Source organism: Miscanthus floridulus, chromosome 4 (genome assembly GCF_019320115.1).
Source record: "Miscanthus floridulus cultivar M001 chromosome 4, ASM1932011v1, whole genome shotgun sequence".
In the NCBI taxonomy this organism is placed as follows: Eukaryota; Viridiplantae; Streptophyta; class Magnoliopsida; order Poales; family Poaceae; genus Miscanthus; species Miscanthus floridulus.
Window position 1 is genome coordinate 103,070,143 of NC_089583.1, and position 21,257 is coordinate 103,091,399.

The 21,257-nt window shown below is 49.6% G+C and overlaps 2 protein-coding genes and 1 non-coding gene across 3 annotated transcripts; 2 read left to right on the forward strand and 1 right to left on the reverse strand.

Moving 5' to 3' along the window:
- The first annotated feature begins 813 nt into the window (after positions 1-813).
- On the forward strand, positions 814-952 carry LOC136553102 (small nucleolar RNA Z247). Its single transcript, XR_010783010.1, has one exon. It is a non-coding gene; the product is annotated as a small nucleolar RNA Z247 (small nucleolar RNA).
- Positions 953-5,329: 4,377 nt separating this feature from the next.
- LOC136552399 (receptor-like protein 4) lies at positions 5,330-17,105 on the forward strand. The gene is made up of 9 exons (XM_066543960.1): positions 5,330-5,646; positions 6,694-7,752; positions 8,078-8,225; positions 8,842-8,913; positions 9,560-9,631; positions 16,018-16,089; positions 16,182-16,259; positions 16,341-16,525; positions 16,611-17,105. The coding sequence occupies exons 1-9, from the start codon at positions 5,544-5,546 to the stop codon at positions 16,736-16,738; spliced, it is 1,917 nt and encodes a 638-aa protein (XP_066400057.1). The 5' UTR covers positions 5,330-5,543; the 3' UTR covers positions 16,739-17,105.
- A 441-nt stretch (positions 17,106-17,546) lies between these two features.
- On the reverse strand, positions 17,547-20,371 carry LOC136552400 (GTPase activating protein 1-like). The gene is made up of 4 exons (XM_066543962.1): positions 20,180-20,371; positions 19,872-20,044; positions 18,207-18,302; positions 17,547-18,070 (listed from the first exon to the last, which is right to left on the reverse strand). Exons 1-4 carry the CDS (start codon positions 20,322-20,324, stop codon positions 17,783-17,785), a joined length of 702 nt encoding a protein of 233 aa, XP_066400059.1. The 5' UTR covers positions 20,325-20,371; the 3' UTR covers positions 17,547-17,782.
- Between the last annotated feature and the right edge of the window lie 886 nt (positions 20,372-21,257).

Consider the following 21,257-nt stretch of genomic DNA (forward strand, 5'->3'; position numbering starts at 1 on the left):
CATTTTCACAACCAGGAGAATCCGTGCAGTTCTTTTCAAATCCTCGAGGGTGGCTCGTGAGTCGTTATTGTTAGAAGGAAAGGTCTAGCACATGTATAGAGGCTGCGGTTATACCTTGCATGTTTGTTACAACAGAAATAGATAGTTGAGATATATTAGGAATAGATTGTTGGAATTCCTAAATTCATGTAACTTGCCATGGTGGGGGCTTTTCCCATCTATATAACATGCAACCAAGGATCCCAGGAGGGTAACCTTGTTAACCCTATTTTTACATGGTACCAGAGCCTTCTTCCCACCGGACTATTGAAGATGGCATTCCAATCTTCCTCTGCGTCGCCAGCCGCATTCTTCCCCATCACCTTCCTGCCCACAAACGAAAAGCTTAGCCGAGCGAACTTCCCACCATGGCATGCGCAGGTCCTGTCCGCACTGCGTGGATCGCAGCTTGCGATGTTCATCCATCCGGGGGCGGAGGCGCCGTCCCCGTTCCTTCCCCGAGAAAAGGGACAAGAAGATTCGAAGGAGCCACCAAAGCCTAACCCCGAGTTTGAGGCATGGATGGCGAAAGATCAGATGGTGCTGAACTATCTGTTCTCCAACATGTCCAAGGAGATCCTTGGACAAGTAAACAGTGAGGACACCGCGGCGGGCGCGTGGGCGGCCATTGAAAAATTGTTCGCCTCACAGTCGTGTGCGCATGTGATCTCCGCAAGGATGGCCCTCGCCACCGCCAATAAGGGCACATCCTCCATCGCTGAATATTACAGCAAAATGAAGGGCCTTACGGACGAGATGACATCCGCTGGCTGGAAGCTGGAAGACGAGGAGCTGGTGTCCTTCATCCTCACTGGCCTCGACGTCGACTATGATCCCGTAGTGACCGCGGTCACCGCATGCATCGAGCCGATCACCGTCGCCAAGCTCTATGCTCAACTCATCAGCCACGAACAGCGTCTGGAGATGCGTAGCGGCGGCGGAAACCAGTCTTCAGCAAATCTGGCGTCCCGAGGAGGGCGCAACTATGGTGGTGGAAACCGCGGAGGTGGAGGTCGCAACAGCGGCGGTCGCGATAGCTACAATCGTGGCAACAACAACTACAACAACCGCGGCGGTGGTGGTCGCAGTGGAAGTGGCAGGCACGTCCCGTTTCAATCGGGCGTGTTCTGTCAGATCTGCACCAAAGAAGGACACTCCGCCTTCGACTGCTTCAAGAGGCTTGATACCTCATATACGCCGCCTCAGAAGTTGGCGTCATCAGCAACCTCATCCTCCTATGGGGTAGACTCAAATTGGTACATGGATACGGGAGCAACTGATCACATCACAAGCGAGTTGGATAGACTCACTGTGCATGACAAATACCACGGTGGTGAGCAAGTGCACACTGCCAGTGGCTCAGGTATGAGAATCAGTCATGTTGGTCATGGCATTTTGCGCTCCCCACGTACAAACCTTCATCTTAAAAATATTCTGCATGTTCCTGATGCTAGCAAAAACTTGCTTTCAGTTAATCGTTTTACTCGTGACAATGATGTTTTTCTTGAATTTCATCCAAATCATTTTGTTGTTAAGGAACAGCCAACGAGAAAACCTCTCCTCACAGGCCAATGTGAGAATGGCCTTTATCCTGTGCGGTCGCCAAATAAAGAGGCCCTTGGAGTCATCAAGCCCACCATGTCCTTGTGGCATCATCGCCTAGGACATCCTGCTGCCGCCGTAGTTCAACAAGTTGTTCATCATCATCAGCTCCCAGTTTCACAAGAGTCCAATAAAAGTCATGTTTGCGACGCCTGTCAGCAAGGCAAGAGCCACCAATTGCCATATCCTAGATCATCCACCATTTCTGATAGTGCTTTTGATCTTGTCTTCAGTGATGTATGGGGCCCAGCACCCACGTCTGTTGGTCGCAACAACTATTATGTGTCCTTTATTGATGATCATACTAAATTTGTTTGGATTTATTTGTTGCAAAAAAAATCTGAAGTGTTTCAGTGCTTCTAGGATTTCCAAACTCTTGTCGAAAGACAATTTGATAAAAAGATTCGTTCCATCCAAACAGACTGGGGCGGTGAATACCAAGCTCTCAGTTCTTTCTTCCAACGTGGTGGCATCATGCATCGTGTTTCTTGCCCGCACGCCCACTAGCAAAACGGATCAGCTGAGCGCAAACATAGGCACACTGTTGAGGTTGGCCTCACCCTCCTAGCACATTCCTCGATGCCCCTCAAGTTCTAGGATGAGGCCTTCCTAACTGCTGTTTTCTTGATTAATCGATTACCGTCACGAGTAATTCACAATGAGACACCCTTCTATCGTCTTTTTGGAAAAAAAAAACCTGAATACACCCTACTCCACACCTTTGGGTGTGCTTGCTGGCCTCACCTTCATCTCTACAACACCAAGAAGCTTGCTTTTTGCTCGAAACAATGCGTGTTTTTGGGTTATAGTAACCAACATAAAGGGTTCAAATGTTTAGATCCAAAAGAAGGGCGGGTCTACATCTCTAGGGATGTCACGTTTGATGAACAAGTGTTTCCTTTCACTTCTCTCCATCCTAACGCTGGTGCACGGTTGCGAGCCGAACTTGCACTTCTTCCAGATGTCCTAGTCAATCCATCTAGTACTGGGGATGCACAAATGTCTGAGCCCGGGCTGTTTTCTCCATTACCTTCTAATACTTCACGAGTTTTTGCTGGAGATTGAAATGTTGCAGGAACAAATCTTGGCGCAATGCCACCCTCATGCAGCTCGGATTTTGGGTGTCATTTCATGTGCCTCCCCGCTGGGGACAGCAGCATGCCCGAAGTGGATCTCCCTGGCATAACAGCTGATCCAGCCGGCGCATCTACTGCGGGATTAGCGCCCGTCCTGCTTGCCAACCAGTCTTCGATGCTGTCTCCTTTCCTGAGCGGATCGTCTATGCCCAGTTCTGATGGTGCCGCATGGATTGCACCGACGGAGAGTGGGGGTCCGCCCGATCTGCCTACGGGATCTGCTGCTCTATCGTCGTCTGTGGTTTCGCCCGTGGCCTCCTCATCAGACACTGCGCCAACACTGCAAGGGCTGATCACCAGGTCTCAGCGAGGGATCAACAAGCCAAAGGTCTATACCGATGGCACTGTGCGATGGTGTCAGCTTGTCACCACCTCTCCTGATGAACCTAGCTCAGTGACAGAAGCACAAAGTGATCCAAAGTGGGTATCGGCCATGACCCTTGAGCACCAAGCTCTCCTGCACAACAAAACTTGGCATCTCATTCCTCCACCAAAAGGTAAAAATATCATTGGGTGCAAATGGGTTTATAAGATCAAACGGAAAGCTGATGGATCCATTGATCGTTACAGAGCTTGCTTGGTGGCCAAAGGGTATAAGCAACAATATGGAATTGACTATGAGGACACTTTTAGTCCAGTTGTTAAAGCTGCAACTATTCGTATTGTTCTGTCTGTTGCCGTGTCCAAAGGGTGGTCACTGAGGCAGCTCGATGTTCAAAATGCTTTCCTCCATGGTGTTCTTGAGGAGGAAGTCTATATGCATCAACCTCCAGGGTATGAAGATCTCTCTCGACCCAACCATGTTTGTAAGTTGGACAAGGCATTGTATGGGCTCAAACAAGCTCCTCGAGCGTGGTATGCTCGCTTATGCAGTAAGTTGCAACGTCTTGGCTTTGTGCCTTCCAAAGCCGACACTTCCCTCTTCTACTATAGTAAAAGGGGTCATAGTCTTTTTGTTCTTGTTTATGTCGATGATATTATCGTTGCTAGTTCATCCTCTTAGGCAACAGATGCGCTCCTCGCCGACCTACAGGCCGAGTTTGCCCTCAAAGATCTTGGCGATCTTCACTTCTTCTTGGGCATCGAAGTCAAGAGGGGAAGTGATGGTTTGACTCTCACCCAAGAAAGGTATGCTTTGGACATTCTAAAGAGGTCAGGTATGCAAATCTGTAAACCAGTTGATACACCATTGTCACCCACCGAAAGACTCAGCATTCAGAATGGTGATAAGCTAGGCCCTGATGATTCTACCAAGTACCGTAGCATGGTTGGAGCTCTCCAATATCTTACTTTGACACGTCCTGACATAGCTTTTGCTGTTAACAAAGTGTGCCAGTTCCTGCATGCCTCAACTACTATACATTGGAGCGCCGTGAAACGTATCCTGAGGTATGTAAAGGGGACAGTAAATCTTGGTCTAAAAATTCGGAGGTCTAGGTCTATGCTTGTCAGTTCTTTCTCAGATGCAGATTGGGCTGGTTATGTTGATGATAGAAGATCAACAGGCAGTTTTGCTGTGTTCCTTGGTGAAAATTTGGTTTCATGGACAGCTAGAAAGCAGCCCACTGTGTCGAGATCTAGTACTGAAGTTGAATACAAAGCACTAGCGAATGCTACTACGGAAATGATTTGGGTTCAGAAATTGCTCACTGAACTTAGTGTTCCACATCCATCCCGAGCTCTGTTGTGGTGTGATAACATAGGAGCAAAATATTTAGCTGCAAATCATATCTTTCATGCCAGGACGAAACATATAGAAATTGATTTTCATTTTGTGCGAGAGCGAGTTGCACAAAAGCTACTGGATATTCGTTTCATACACACGGGTGATCAAGTAGCAGACGGGTTCACCAAGGCACTGCCAATTGTGAAGCTTCGACAATTCAGGAACAATCTCAACCTTAGAAGTGGCTGAGATTGAGGAGTGTTAGAAGGAAAGGTCTAGCACATGTATAGGGGCTGTGGTTATACCTTGCATGTTTATTACAACAGAAATAGATAGTTGAGATATATTAGGAATAGATTGTTGGAATTTCTAAATTCATGTAACTTGCCATGGTGGGGGCTTTTCCCATCTATATAACATGCAACCAAGGATCCCAGGAGAGTAACCTTATTAACCCTATTTTTACAGTTATCACTCATCAAGATCCAGGAACAACGTGAGCTGCTCTACTATAGGGCCTGTTCGTTTAAACTTTTATTTTTCTCTCATAATAAAATAGCTTCAGCCAATCGACTTTAATACCAGCCGAACAAGACCAGTCTAGCCCCTGCGACTCTGCAAAGGCTGCGGCCAAAATAAAAGAAAAAAAACTACAACCACGTCGACTCCTCACCCTGTTCGCTTGCCTTTTAGCTATGAACGATGTTTTTTTTTCTCACAGTATTTTAGCATAAAAAAAAAATTCAGCGTGCCTCCGTTACTACTGTCATAAAAGCAACCACCTTAGCACCGTCTAATCGCCATTGCTCTACTCAATTCTGCTCTCAAATCCAGACAGCTCATTTCGATTTTTTAAGCCTTTTTTTTTTTCTAAACGGAACCGGAAGGAGCAAGGCGCCGTTGAGAAAACACGGGGGCGTCCTCTCAGATTTGTACCGAGATGGAGCTTCTTCCGTAAATCCGTGCGAATTTTCAGCGTGCTGTAAAATAAATAAACTCTCGAGGCAAAAGCCTTGTCTTGTCCAAAGCCAGAGGAAAAGACTCGTACTTGGAGAGGTAGTGAAACGAAGAGGAAAGAGGGCAAGTGCGGCGGAGGCGCAATGCGGTGGAGATCCCCTGCCTTGCTGCAGCTGCGGCTGTGGCTGCTCGCCGTCTCCGCGTCGTCGGCTGCCCTTGGTGTTCTTGCGGCTGATCTTAGCAAAGGTGAGCTCTTTTGCATGCGTCTAGTAGCTTGAGATTTGGCCCCCATGCTGAAAATCTTGCTCAATGCGGCACAGTGGCCGCCAGGTCCTTGCATTTGTGCTGCTGGTGGTAGTGCGTCTTCAGCGAAATCTAGTACTTTCTAGTCAATTTTTTGTGTTTATTTGGCTTTCTTCCTTTCTTTTTTCTTCTTACCTCGTAATCCAGCAGTGCTAGGTTCCTCAAATTCCTCGCCCAAGAAAAGAAAGAAAGAGAAGCCCCTCTTAATTCTTGAATTTTCGTTCATTGTTGTTTGCATTCTTGGTCAAATTCGTTGTTGTTTGGTCCCAGCCTGGATGCTTTCCTACAATATCCATCTTTGTTTTTCCTCAAAAATATCCATCTCTGTTTAGCTATAGGTCCATTTCTGTGGGGACTGGGGAGTACCAGATGAAGAACCGAGTCTTACCCATTTTTAGAAACTTTTGTGTTCATTCAGCTGATATCGGTCGCCTCTTAGCTACTTGTAAGTAGTACAGTTTTTGCCCTTTCTTTTCTTGCTGACATGTGCATACATTTGACTATTTTGCCATATTTAAGATAAAATTGCTCAAGCTAGGACAAAAGAGGAAGGGGGCATGTGAAACTAAGTATACCCTCCAGCTTGGTAAAAGAAGTCATTTTGGACAAGGTTTGGGTCAAACAATGAGAATATAAATCATGAATAACTTTTAAGTTGTTGAGTTTGAAAATATGAAAACCACGTGAATAGATTTGTCTTGAAAAATACTTTAATAAAAATATATACATATATCACTTTTCAATAAATATTTTTATAAAAAAAAGTCAAAGTCATGCTTTGGAGACCGTGTCGTTGTTCAAAACGACTTCTTTTACCAAGGGAGTATAGGTGAACAAAAGGAAACACGGAATCCTTCCATTCAGTACGCTAGACATTCCTGATTCAAAGGAACACTTGCTGTGCATATAACTCACATGTTACATCTCTTTGCAGCAGCTGTTTGGTTTAATTTCTCTGTCCTGTAGTTCTTAATGCATGTTTATTTTCAGGACCATTTACTATCCGTATAAGCTGTGGAAGTTTCGATGATGTCCGGACGGCGCCTACAAACACATTGTGGTACAGAGACTTTGGTTATACTGGAGGCAGGTTTGCAAATGCCACTCGTCCAAGCTTTATCATTCCTCCCCTGAAAACGCTTCGGTATTTCCCGCTATCTGATGGCCCTGAAAATTGCTACAACATCAACAATGTTCCCAGCGGCCACTATCAAGTTAGGCTTTTCTTTGCGTTACTGGACAACCCTAATCTTGACAGCGAGCCGATTTTCGATGTTTCTGTTGAGGGTACTCTTTTCAGTTCTTTGCTTCTGGGCTGGAGCAGCGACGATGAGAAGACATTTGCAGAAGCTTTGGTTTTTGTCCAGGACTCAAGCTTATCAGTTTGCTTCCATAGCACAGGTCATGGTGATCCATCGATTCTTTCTATTGAAGTTCTACAAATAGATGACAATGCCTATAACTTTGGCCCACCATGGGGAAAGGGGGCAGTGCTTAGAACAGCCAAAAGGTTGAAATGTGGCTCTGGAAAGCCTGCCTTTGATGAAGATCTTAATGGGATTCGTTGGGGTGGGGACAGATTCTGGTTAGGATTGCAAACTTTATCATCCAGTTCTGATGATCAATCAATATCAACTGAGAATGTTATAGCAGAGACATTGCTCGCACCAAATTTTTACCCTCAAAGCATATACCAATCAGCTATCGTGGGCACTGATAGGCAACCGAGTTTGTCTTTTGAAATGGATGTTACTCCTAACAAGAACTATTCAATATGGCTTCACTTTGCAGAGATTGATAATGGGGTAACTGCAGAAGAACAAAGAGTATTTGATGTACTCATCAATGGAGACACTGCTTTTAAGGATGTAGATATAATTCGCATGACAGGAGAGCGTTTTACTGCACTTGTCCTGAATAAAACTGTTGTTGTCAGTGGAAAAACGCTAAAAATCATCTTGCAACCTGTGAAAGGAACCCATGCTATTATTAATGCCATTGAGGTGTTTGAGATAATCCCAGCTGAAAAGAAGACTTTGCCTCAGGAAGGTTGTTATTCAAATTCTCCATACTCGCTACTTTAATTTTTTTCTAGGTGTACCAAAATTGAGTAAAGTTTCAAGCCTCTTTTGTTTAGAATCTTGCAAAGGATCATCTAGCAGTGCATTAATGATGGAGGCAATTAAAAGAAGATTTAATGATGCATGAGGATAGTTGATAAATCTACAACTGAAGAAAACTGCTTTAGCTGAGTCTGAATGAGTAGCACAACTTATGAATTTTTGTTTTTCATAGAACAGTAATTCACATGAGTGCTACAAGGAACTGGCTATCGGTTTTGTGCTTTAATTGTCTTGTTTTCAATGACCTACAGTGAGTGCATTGCAAACGTTGAAGGGTTCACTTGGTCTTCCTCTTCGACTTGGCTGGAATGGTGACCCCTGTGTTCCTCAGCAGCATCCATGGAGTGGAGTTGATTGCCAGTTTGATAACACCAAAGGGAACTGGATCATTGATGGATTGTACGTTCTCTAGATCATGCTCATTCTACGATTCACATCACGTGCCAGAAGTGATGTAACGGATTTTGTTTATTGACCATTTGAAACTAAGATAAACCTGTGCCCAAATTTGCTAGTATATGTTGAGATAAAAAGATAGCAATATTACTATTATACTATCTGCTTAATTATTTGAAGCATAAAAATAAATGTAGCAGATGCATTCCAGTAACTTCAAACTAGTACAAATGGAAAAATTTAATGAATAAACAGTCTCTAACTGAACTTCCAAATTTTCCATGAGCTGACATCAGCTGACATCCTTTATTTTCTGTTCTAAAGTATTCCCAAATGGACGTTGAAGTAAGTATTTTAGTGGCTTGAGGCTTACAACATCGTTTTTTATCTCAAGGCTTACAACATCTTGCTCTAGTCTTGTTGCATAATGCATCTAAAACTGTCAGGCCTGCTTAACAGGTCACAGAGTTTTTTCTTAGTTCTTGTTGTATTGTCATATTTATGGGCTTAACCGCAATGTTTTTGCTTCCTGTTATGCATTAGGATTTCAAAATTATTAGTCAATGGTAGTTCATACTCTTTTGCTGCAAGTTTTTAATACTACTCCTTGAATGTGCAGAGGTCTTGACAACCAAGGTTTAAAAGGGGTCATACCTAGTGAGATATCTAAGCTGCAACATCTGCAAAACATGTGAGTTTCTGTATAGAACACTGGCATGAATGGATGACCACTTGATATTATTCTGTTTACCAATAGTTTTCATTATCTGTTAAAGTGAAAAGCCTGTAACATTTCACAACAATAGCTGGAATTATTTTTTAAATATGTGTATCTTATTAAACCTGTGCAACATAAAAGACCACTGGAAACGGGTTGAAGCATCAAGAATCAGTTTAATGCTGCTCTGTAATTGCTCCACGTCATCAGGAAGTAGATGATGCAGATTTTTTTAGTGTTTAATTATGTTTTTCTGCACAATACATGAAAAACAGCTAATATGGTCATCACACATTTAACATGCTTTCAATAGTTTTAATTATGAGACTGATTTTATGGCATATGCTGAAAGTAATAATAAAAAGAAACTGCAAACCCCTTGCAGCACACAGAGTTTAAGCTCTTAAGAATATGAGTTGCTGGCCAGAACTGGTTGGGTTATGGTCCATGGTGACATGGCTAAGTAGAATACCGAGTAAAGTAATCCAGTATTGTTTAAGAAGTTAAATCTGATTGCAGATTGAAGTAGTCATTTAGAGTTCTTACTGTCATAATTCATACGAAAGTGCTAGCACTTCTGGTTATTCTGACAGAAGTAACTGCCTATCTTGTGAAACAGAAACTTGAGTGGCAATAGCATAAAGGGTAACATTCCAATCTCCCTGGGTACCATCTCTTCGGTGCAAGTACTGTAAGTGCACTTCAGTGTATCTGTTATATTTCTGTTCTTTCAAGGACGTCATAATTCATAATATGATTTTCTGAAAGTTCGTAACTGGTACTCCATATTCATTAAGTTCCCAGCTGGTTAATGCGCAATACCAATTGAACTTGGATAGGTGATTGTATGGAAAATTTATTTGTTTGGCTGAAGATTTGCGCTTTAAGTAATAGCTGGATACAGAATATCAGAAGTGGTGATTGCAGTTATTGTATCTTGCATCATCATATTAAAATTGCCAATGTCCTTGGTACTTCATATTTGTAGTTACTTTTCAGGCTGCTTATCACTTTTCTCAGTGCACATGGAGCTAATCTTTTTAAATGCATCTTGTGACACATTACAAGTAGGAAATCAATTGCTGTTTCAATTGGAGGATTCAGCTCATGTAGTTAGCATGTCAATGCTATTTTGTTTTTTCTTCTTTTAAATTGTCTTCAAGGAAATATATTTGGTCACTTAGATTTGACAAATAATTTTTGTTAGTCGCTGAATTCTCACTCTTGGTAGTAGGAGAATTCTTACTCTCATCGAGAGAGGATGACACTAGGAGTTGGGGCAATTTTCTTGTCTATTTCTCACACAAGCTCACACAAATGCCATACCAACCTGAGGGGTTGGGGTTACATATTTATAGGCTGCTAGCCAGCCAAGCATATGCCAAGATGCTAGTCTAAGATGCTAATATGCTGTCCTCTAGTCTAAGATGCTGTCCTAAAAACAGAAAAACAGTCACAAGGACCATGACCATGTGAGCATCATAGCCCCACAAAGACCAGCCACACATGAGACTTATCCATCATTCTCCCCCTAAGTCTTGTGCGTCGTCTTGTGGGAGAGTTGAACCATCCCGGTCCTGGAGCAGAGCTCAAGGAACTTGATCCTCCCAAGGGGCTTGGTGAGCAGGTCCGCAAGCTGGTCCTTGGTGTTGATGTAGCTCGCCTTGATGCTCCCTTCCTCCAAACAGCCTCGGATGAAGTGGTACCTCACCCGGATGTGCTTGCTGCGTTCGTGGAACACGGGGTTCTTTGCCAGGGCCAGAGCGGACTTGCTGTCCACCCTGAGCTCCACTGCTCTAGTGTCTCTGCCGAGGAGATCACCAAGCAGTCGAGCGAGCCAGAGCGCCTGAGTCGAAGCGGTGGACGCCGCTATGTACTCGGCCTCGCAGCTGGACAGGGCCACCACCTGCTGCTTGACCGACTGCCAACTAACGAGGCACTTGCCGAGGAAGAAGAGGATCCCGCTCGTGCTCTTGCTGGTGTCGATGTCGCCGGCGTGGTCGCTGTCGCTGTACCCGACGAAGTGTGCCGCCCTAGGGCACCTCGGGTAGTAGAGGCCGTGGTCGAGAGTCCCCGCAACGTAGCGGATGATCCTCTTCACAGCCTGCTGGTGCTCCGTCGTCGGTCGCTGCATGAACCGACTAACGTAGCCGACGGAGAATGCCAAGTCCGGCCGTGTGTGGGCGAGGTAGCGAAGGCTCCCCACAAGACGCCGGTACTGCGTAGCGTCCACCTCCTCCGTCGTGCTATCGCGGCTCAGCTTCAGCCTCTCCTCCATCGGAGTGAGAGCTGGGTTGCAGTCGGTGAGCCCAGCTAGCTTAACGACGCGCTTGGCGTAGGCGGTCTGTCGAAGCGTGATCCCAGAGTCATCCTGGTGTACCTCGATTCCCAGGTAGAAGGAGAGAGGCCCCAGGTCACTCATCTGGAAGGTGGCCTTCATCTCTTCCTTGAATGCCGCCACCTCCGCATCCTTGGTGCCGGTGATCACCAAGTCATCGACGTAGACACCCACCAGCAGGGCATTACCTCCATTGCCCCGTCGGTAGATGGCCGCCTCGTGCGGGCTTTGCTCGAAGCCCATCCCCTTTAGCGTGGAATCCAGCTTGGCATTCCACGCCCTCGGTGCCTGCCGCAAGCCATAGAGGGCCTTGCGCAGGCGGAACACCTTGCCCTCCTTGCTGGGGATCGCAAATCCCGGCAGCTGGTGCACGTAGACCTCCTCCTTCAAGTCGCCGTTAAGGAACGCCGACTTGACGTCCATGTGATGAACACGCCAGCCCTCCTGGGCAGCTAGCGCAAGGAGTCGCACGGACTCCATCCGTGCCATGGGAGCAAAGGCGTCGTCGAAGTCGACCCCCTCCTGCTGCACGAAACCTCGTGCCACCAAGCGAGCCTTGTGCTTGACGATGGCGCCGGCTTCATCCCTCTTCAACTTGTACACCCACTTAAGGGTGATCGCGCGGTGACCACGAGGAAGGTCAGCAAGCTCCCAGGTGCGGTTCTTCTCAACCGCATCCATCTCCAACTGCATCGCGACGCGCCATGCCGCGTGTCTCTCGGCCTCTGCAAACGACCGAGGCTCGCCGTCGTCACACGCAAGGTGCAACTGCGCCTCCAGGTCGTGAGTCACCGGTCCCGGCACCGGCTGGTCGCCGAGAAGGTTCTCCACCGTACGGTACCGCAACGGCTCGCCGTCGTGGTACGCGTCGACGCGCTCCTCGTCGTGAGAGAGCGGAGTAGCGAGCTCAACCGGGCCGTGCTCGACACGAGCTGGTGGTGGAGTAGACGTGCCCGGAGTGGTGCCTGTCGGTGCTGGAGTGCGTGGCGTTGCCGGCTGTGGTGGAGCCGGCGAAGAGCTCATAGCAGCCGAGGTCCTGGCTGGAGAGCGTGGTGCTGTCGGAGTAGCAGCTGCCGGGGTCGGTGGAGGCTCGGAGACTGGGGTAGACGCGCTCGCCGAAGAAGAACTGCCTACTCCCCCAGCTCCCTCGAAGTGGACGTACTCGACAGTGAAGTCGTCGTACGTCGGAGCCGAGCCGTCGTCCACTGCCTTGTCCCACGCCCATCCTCGCCCTTCGTCGAACACAACGTCGCGCGCCGTGCGCACACGCTGTGTCTTCGGGTCGAGGATGCGGTAGGCCTTCGAGCCCTCCGCGTAGCCGATGAACACTCCCGGAGTGCTCCTGTCGTCGAGCTTGCTGATGTGGCCAAGCTCCTTGGCGAACGCGAGGCAGCCGGAGACCCGCAAGTGGGAGACCGCCGGCTTGCGCCCATGCCAAGCCTTGTACGGCGTCCTGCCGTCGAGCGCCTTGGTAGGCGAGCGGTTGAGGATGTAGACGGCCGTCACCACCGCCTCTCCCCAGAAGACAGCCGGCATCCCCCTCTGCTTGAGGAGGGCCCGAGCCATCCCCACAACCGTCTGGTTGCGCCGCTCGACGACGCCGTTCTGCTGCGGGCTGTACGGCGCGGAGCAGTGGCGCTGAATGCCCTCGTCAGCGTAGTACGACGCGAATTCAGCCGTCGTGAATTCGCCGCCGTTGTCGGTGCGCAGCACGCGCAGCTTGCGGCCGCACTCCGCCTCTGTAGCAGCCTGCGCGCGTCTGATGGCGTCCGCAGCCTCTCCCTTGCTGCCGAGGACCATCACCCACATATAGCGGGAGAGGTCGTCGACGACCAGCAGGAAGTAGCGTCGTCCTCCCGGTGTGGTCGGTGTCACCGGGCCACACAAGTCCCCGTGCACGAGCTCGAGCCTCTTCTTGGCTCGAAAGCTCGCCCGCTGGGGAAAAGGGAGTCGCCTCTGCTTCGTCAACACGCAGACGTCGCAGAGCTGCTCCACATGGTCGAGGCACGGCAGGCCTCGCACCATCTCCGTGGCACTGAGCCGCTTCAGGGCCTCAAAGTGAAGGTGCCCGAAACGCTCGTGCCACTGCCACGCCTCGTCGTCCCGACGAGCAGCGAGACAAAGAGGTTGTGCCACCTGCACGTTAAGGACGTAGAGTCGATTTGCGCTTCTGGATACCTTGGCAAGAAGGCGACGACGACGATCCCAAATCCTCATGACTCCGTCCTCAACCACCACGCGCGAACCGTTCTCATCCAGCTGTCCCAAGCTGATGATGGAGTTCCTCAACGCGGGGATGTAGTAGACTCCGGTGAGCAGCCTGTGCTCACCAGACACGGCGGTGAAGATGATGGAGCCGACGCCCTTGATCTCCACGCCGGAGGCATCCCCAAACTTGACGGAGCCTCGGACGCTAGAGTCAAGCTCGGTGAAGAACTCCCGTCGACCGGTCATGTGATGGGTGGCGCCGGTGTCGAGGCACCACCCGTCAGTCTTGTCGTTGCCGGAGCTGTCGCCGAGGAGGGCGTGTGCTTTTGGCTCGTCAAGGTGGAGGAGAGCCGCTGCGGCCGGTGCCGCTGGAGGTAGCTCGATGCTGGCATGTGCCATGAACAGAGCCGGCTCCTCCTCCTCCGCCCGTGCGACGTGGGCCTGGCCGCGTCGTGGCTGTCGACAGTCCTTGGCCCAATGGCCAAGCTGGCCGCAGTTGCGGCAGGCGTCGTCTCGTGCTAGCGGCGCCGCCCTGGGCGCCTCCGCAGGCATCACCCTCGGCACGTCCTCGCGCCCCGGCCTGGGCGTCTCTGCGCGCCTTGCGTGGCTTGCCACGCTTGCGGCCGCCTATCACGGAAGAAGGCTCCCCCTTCCTCCGGTCACCTTGGCTGGCAAGCCACTGCTCCCGAGTGAGGAGGAGCTTCCCGCCAGTGGTGATGGGCCCCGAGAGGGACTGTGGCTCATCGCTGTCGACGACCTTGAGGCGACCTATCGCCTCCTCGATCGACATCGTGGAGAGATCCAGCAGAGACTCGATCGAGCGAGCCATCTGCTTGTACTTCTCGGGGACGCAGCGGAAGAGCTTTTCGACAGCTCTCTCCTCGCCGTAAGTGTCGTCGCCGAACTGCACCATCTTCTGCAACAGAGTGTTGAGACGGAGAGCAAAGTCATCAACGTCCTCACCTGGCTTGAAGGCCAGGTTCTCCCACTCCTTGCGAAGTGCCTGCAGTGTGGACTTGCGGGCGCGGTCGCTGCCGATGTGTGCCGCAGCGATGGCGTCCCAAGCCTCCTTTGCAGTCCGCTTGCTGGTAAGCGAGAACTGCATCTCGGGCGGGACTGTAGCGATGAGAGCATCCAGCGCCCGTCGATCTAGGTCGTAGTCGACGTCGCCATACCGGACTGCCTCCCACATGTGCCGCACCTGGAGCTTTACCCTCATCACCGCAACCCACTCGACGTAGTTGGTCTTGGTGAGGGTAGGCCACCCACCGCCGGGACCGACGTCCCTGACAACAGCCTGGAGCCAGTGGTAACCACGGTACCGATCTGGGGAGAGAGAGCCACGCTGCCTGTGAAGGCCACGCTCTCCATCGACCCGTCGGTACCGATCCGGGGAGAGAGAGCCACGCTGCCTGTGAAGGCCGCGCTCTCCATCGACCCGTCCGCCACCGTTGCCGTGCGCGCCTCCTCCAGGAGCACCGCCGCCGTGCGCGCCTCCTCCAGGAGCGCCACCGGCGCGTCCACGCCTGTCTGGGCTGCCGCCGCGCTCGTGGGCATGCGCGGCTGGCCCAGGAGCGCCACCGCCGTGCGCGCCTCCTCCAGGAGTGCCGCCGGCGCGTCCGCGCCTGTCTGGGCTACCGCCACGCTCGTGGACGTGCGCGGCTGCCCACTGCGCCGCCCGCGCTCGCGCTGCCTCCCTCCTTAGCAGCTCGAGGTCCGCGTCGGCGGTGTCGTCAGCGGAAATGGAGCTGCCGATGCTGCCAGCGCAGAGCCTCGACCTCCGCCGCCGCCGCACGCGCTGCATTCGCCGCCGTCGCTGCCTCCGCCTCCGCTCTGGCTGCTGCCAGCTCCGCCGCTGCCAGCCTCGACGCCCTTGCCGCCGCCGTAGCGGTCTCTGCTGCCGCTCGCTCGCGTTCCTCTGCCGCGGCAAGTTCGGCCTCCTGCCGACGCCGCGTGCTCGAGGCGACCGAGCGCTGAGACTGCCCTGCGGACATGACGCGCTACCGGGGGGCTGCTGCGTGGGGAGAGGGCTGGTTCAGACGAGCTAGGAGAGGAGTGAACAGGAGCGGCCAGAGGAGCTGCTGCTGCCGACAGCTGGGGCTGTTGTGGGGCTGGGAGAGAAGATGAGCAAGAGATGCTTAGGCTACAGGATAATACGGCTCTGATACCAGTTGTTAGTCGCTGAATTCTCACTCTTGGTAGTAGGAGAATTCTTACTCTCATCGAGAGAGGATGACACTAGGAGTTGGGGCAATTTTCTTGTCTATTTCTCACACAAGCTCACACAAATGTCATATCAACCTGAGGGGTTGGGGTTACATATTTATAGGCTGCTAGCCAGCCAAGCATATGCCAAGATGCTAGTCTAAGATGCTAATATGCTGTCCTAGCTAAGATGCTGTCCTCTAGTCTAAGATGCTGTCCTAAAAACAGAAAAACAGCCACAAGGACCATGACCATGTGAGCATCATAGCCCCACAAAGACCAGCCACACATGAGACTTATCCATCAATTTTTAATTTTCTTCGCAGGGATCTGTCATACAATGAGCTTAATGGATCTATTCCAGAGAGCCTAGGCGAGCTGACATTGTTACAGATACTGTGAGTCACTAGTTACTCTGTTTTAGGTTGACCTTTCACATTCGTTTTTTCCTTCCCCAAAACCTAAGACTAAGAAAATTTGTGCTATGCAGGAATCTGAATGGCAATCGTCTTTCTGGTCGTGTTCCAGCCAGTCTGGGAGGAAGGCCTCTGCACAGAGCTAGATTTAAGTAAGAAATGACTCGATATGTAAAATTTCTCTTCCTTTTTTCACGGTAAGGAACATAATGACTGCTGTGACAAAACTGCAGCTTCACGGACAATGCTGGATTATGTGGAATTCCTGGGTTACATGATTGTGGCCCTCATCTATCCGTGGCTGCGAAGATTGGCATGGCTTTTGGTGTGCTTTTAGCCATTCTGTTCCTAGTTGTATTCACTGCGTGCTGGTGGAAGAGACGGCAAAACATTCTCCGTGCTAAAAAATTAGCTGCAGGTAAGAAATGTGAACAATTGTCCAATGAAAAAAAGCATTACAAAGATTTGTGTTGTAACGGATTTACATTTGACCTTCATTGCAGCAAGGGAAGCTCCTTATGCAAAATCAAGGACCCAATTCACTCGGGATGTGCAAATGACCAAGCACCAACGCACACATGAAAGTGCTCGGAGCAGCAACAATGAAAGCTCACCGCATCTGCTTTCCTAGGTCAGTGAAAGACTGCAACAGTGACTCGACTTCCATCTATTCCTCGGTTCTTCTTTGTATGCTCCTCCGTAGGCTTGAAAGACGAAGCTGTACATACTAGCTAGGTCATTAATGTTGTATATACTTGTATTTTGGTGACCTAGAACTCAGTGCAGGAGAGGCATGAGTCTATCAGACGAGAGAAATTTACCCATTTCATCCTACTTTCTGTTCTGACTACTGCTGTTGATTTCTCCTTCACTGTTCAAGTATGCTTATTGTCAGTTTTGTACTCGGTGGTCTGAAGTTCTGCAAAACTTTTTACCAGAAGCTTTAGCCCCATGGTGGGCTGTGTGGAAATATAAAGCGAACTGCACACTTTTTCCTATTAGGTTAAGTTTTTGGGTTTAACAAGTTGGTGCATGCAACTCAATATTGTATCAGAGCCATATGTCTCCAGTTTGAATCCTAGCTGCTGCAATTAAATAAAATATAATTGCAGCTGACTCCTATTAGAGTTAGTGTTGAAATCTGAAGTGGATTCTCCACCTTTTCCTATTAGTATAAATTTTGGGTTAAATTCGTTGGTGCATGCAACCAATAGGCCGAATTTGGATATCCACTTCATCCTATCTGCAGTGTTGAAGCAAGTAGTTTTTTTAGCTCTACAGGGTGATCTACTGATAAATGGCTTTATGGAAATGTGATCAAGACGGCCCATGACTGCAGTATGGAATAGCTTCACAGATGTTGAGAACAAATGTATTTTGTGGATAAAATACCCGCAGAAATCACGCAGAAGCAAAACTGAACACAAGCATGCTGCCAGTACCATGAGCCTTCTGCATACCTTATCCAAACTGCAAGCAAAGCAAGCATTACACACATCCAAGGCAATGGTCTCCTTATTTGCCAATACATTTTTTTAGATAAATATTTGGTAAACGGAGCAACATTTACATACATATATACTTCATATCAAATATTTGTAGTAAAATCAGCTGGGCAGGTGTCGCCGACTCATGCCCCCCTGGAGGAGGCCCCGTCCCCGCCGATCGAGGGGATTCACCGCGCGACGCCGGGGATGTTGACCCAGGTCAGCTGCAGGACGAGCTCGCCGGTCTCGGTGTCCCTGAGCTTGAGCACGATGTCCTGGGAGACCTTGCCGTCCTTCCACGTGATGTGGCTCTCGGTGGCGAGGCAGTTGCCCGTCTCCGGGTGGATCGACTTCATCACCGTGCCGTCGGGGACGTCGCTGAGGTCCTGCTTGGCGATCTCCACGAAATTGAGGATGCAGAATTCGGCGTTGCCCATGCTGTCGTCCTTGGTGAACGTGTCATGGTCGAAGAGTTCCTGTCAGTCGAAGCGCCAAAATGAGGAAGAGTTCAGGCTCAGGCTCAGGGGCACTGAAAGGCGCGATCCTGGACAAAGCTCAAGGTCGCTACATTTTGCCCTTGGAGATCAAGATCATGGCGCGTGATGAACTTACAATCTTGACCGGGTTCATCATGTTTGTGATGGACAGCGTGAGTTCCTCGTTCCATTCTGGGTTGCACGTGCGGTATTTTATACTTGACTTCACTTTCTGCGCAATATATGAAAACAAATGGCCATATTATTAGAAATTAAAGGACTAAGATGCAAAAGGAGACAGGAATTGAACTGGAAGATCATTATAAGAATATAAAGAAATGCATGCAATGGGGATGCTTCTTCCCCATTGCCGGCCATGGCTGGAGCTTAAGCGAGAAAGGGAGGGAGGGAGAAGAAATAGATGAGAGGCAACGGTCATTTCACATCACACAGACACATTATGTATCGTACCATACATGCAAAAATGGCTCAAAATTATGAAATATTCTCTCTCCAATGATAAATAAGTAAGAGCAATTCTAAGAGTGAGATTTGAAGAGGTACCAACCATTATAATAGCAAAAAGTTAAATATTCCTTAGACTTCGGTAATGCTCGGTCACGGGCGTCCGTCCGACCGGACACGGCTCCCAAGCCTGCACAACGGACCGGCCCCCCCTCTCTCTCTAAACAAAATCCCCACTCTATCTCACCCCGTCGTGGTGTTACCGCTCATCCGCCCGCCCCACTCCACCCCTACGTGCCCACTCTCCCCATCGCGCCCCGTCCCCCACCGCGCCGCACCCCATCGCTAGCCACATTGCGCCCCATCCCTCACGAGCGGACGACTACGACCGAGCAAGCAGCGGTGTTGGAGTAGCAGCAGCGGGGATCATGCCGACGTGCGCGAGCCTGGCCGTGAGCAAGCGCGGGAGAATCGTAGGAGGAGCAACGAGCCACGCTGACGGGCGCGAGCACGTGGAGAGACGTCCCCTAGCTCGAGTTTGCTAGCTGCCGCAGTTCCCCACCAGGTAGGTCGTGGCCGCCGGCGACGCCGTGTTTCAAGTGTTTCAGGCGTTTCATACTTATGTTTCATGTTTCATTTGGATGTTGCAAAAGTATATATGAGATGTCGCATATATTGCAATGATAATATACGTATGTTGCAGGCGTACGTTTTTAAGTGTTTTATGTTGTTATGGCTATACACGCATGTTTCAAGTGTATGTTTTAGATGTTTCAAACTTATGTTGCAAGTGTTTCATCTGAATGTTGCATATATTGCTATGGCTATACACACATGTTTCAAGCACATACATATATTGCTATGGCTATACACATGTTTCAAGCATATATTTCAACTGTTTCACCTCTTTCAGACTTACGTCGCAAATGTTTCATTGGATGTTTCAAAAGTAGATACGGTGTTGCATACGTTTGAAATAACGTCGGTAGCTAGCGGACAACGGCCCGTCAGGGCTTCAGCTCCTACCTTGTGCGGCGCGCCTCGCCATCTCTTCTCCTATCCCTCCCTTTCGTTTCCTTCCCTCCATCTTGCCGTGGTAATTCGAGTTCGGCAGGAAAACCCTACTCGACAAGTGCGCAGACGCCCGCGGAGGTGGTGGCCCTGGTGGGCCGACGGCGGCGCGCTGCCTGCGTGGTGGTCTCGCAGCAAGCTAAGGTCCAGGTCGAGATGAAGCTTACGTGGGGAAAACGAGCCGCGGACGTCCGTCCGGTCACTATTCCTGCCCTTAGCTTCCTATTGAGTAAGATGGAAGCTGGTGGAGCGGCATGCAGTTTACCTGCTGTCCGTGGCGGAGGACGACGTAGGGGTCGCTGCTGTGGGTGAGGGGGTCGCAGATGGCCAGGTGCACTCCTCGCACCACCCGCACCTTGAGCAGCCCTAGCAGGCACTCCATCTCCCTCTCCTCCTCTCTGCCTCCGACCACGGCAACGCAGAACCCAGCAAAAGGGTCTGACCGTCAACGGATCGGAGGACGTACGAGAAGCCCGGCGTCAACAACTGGGAGATAAAACCCGGAGACAGCTAGCCAGACACAAGCTTTTGCTCGATCCGGCTTTGCCAACTGGACGGAGCTTGGGAGATCACCTTGGGGATCGGAGGCAACAGTATGCAGAGGCTGGACGACAATCGCGGGGAGCGGCCGGCTACGCATGCGCAAATACATGCGGCTCCCAAACTGTCTCATCGCTCTTTTTCCCTCTTGGCCTCTTCTTCTACCTGGTCCGTCCATTTCCTCCGGTTCTGGTAGTAGCCTCTCGAGCTGGAGGCGCCAGCTGCAGTTTTCTCCGTCTCTAATTTAGCTGATCGGCTGGCCGCATATGTACTGATTGCAAAAAACCAATGAAGTCGCTGCTGAAAATTACCCTCTCGAAACTGACACGGACGAACACAACGTTATTGGACTTGAGCAAAGACGCGAATCGTTGTTTCCAAACCTTTTTTTATCTAAACTGTACCCACACTGTGAAAAGTTCTAGATCTCAAAACCAAACATGTATGACACTTTACAGTATGGATGATCACACAGGCAAACACTCAGCAAAAAATATGAGAACAGATACCCAACGAACACTGGCGGAGCCAAGGGGGGGCTGGCAGGGGCCATGCCCCCCCCCCCCAATGTTTCACAACAAAAAAAATTAGTAGTATGACTTAATATTTTTTATTTATATTAAGAGGGAGATTATATAAAATTCTTGTTATATATACCTATTAATATCTTCTAGATAATATAATCATATAAAATACAACTAGATAATAAAATTATCGCAATGAAAAAGACCGAGCCGGCCCCCCCTAAGTATAATTCCTGACAGCCGGCCCCCCTGAGTATAAATCCTGGCTCCGCCACTGCCAACGAACGATGGCCAACATTCATGTAGGCGGAGTTGAGAAACTTCTTCTTTCTACCATCGAAGAATGAGGAATACTAATTTGAAACTTATTCTCCCTAGTCATTTATCGTGGCCAGATCTAACCACGATAAAATGGAGAAGAGATGGAGAAAATTATTCCATGGTGACGACACCATCTCCGCCTTGATGTCACCGTCCGAAAATAAAAGTCTCCATGTCGTCATACCGGTGAAGATGCTGACGCTGTAGTTGTCGCCCTCATTTTCAACGTAGCAGCCATAGAGAAAACAATTTCACCCTTACTCTTT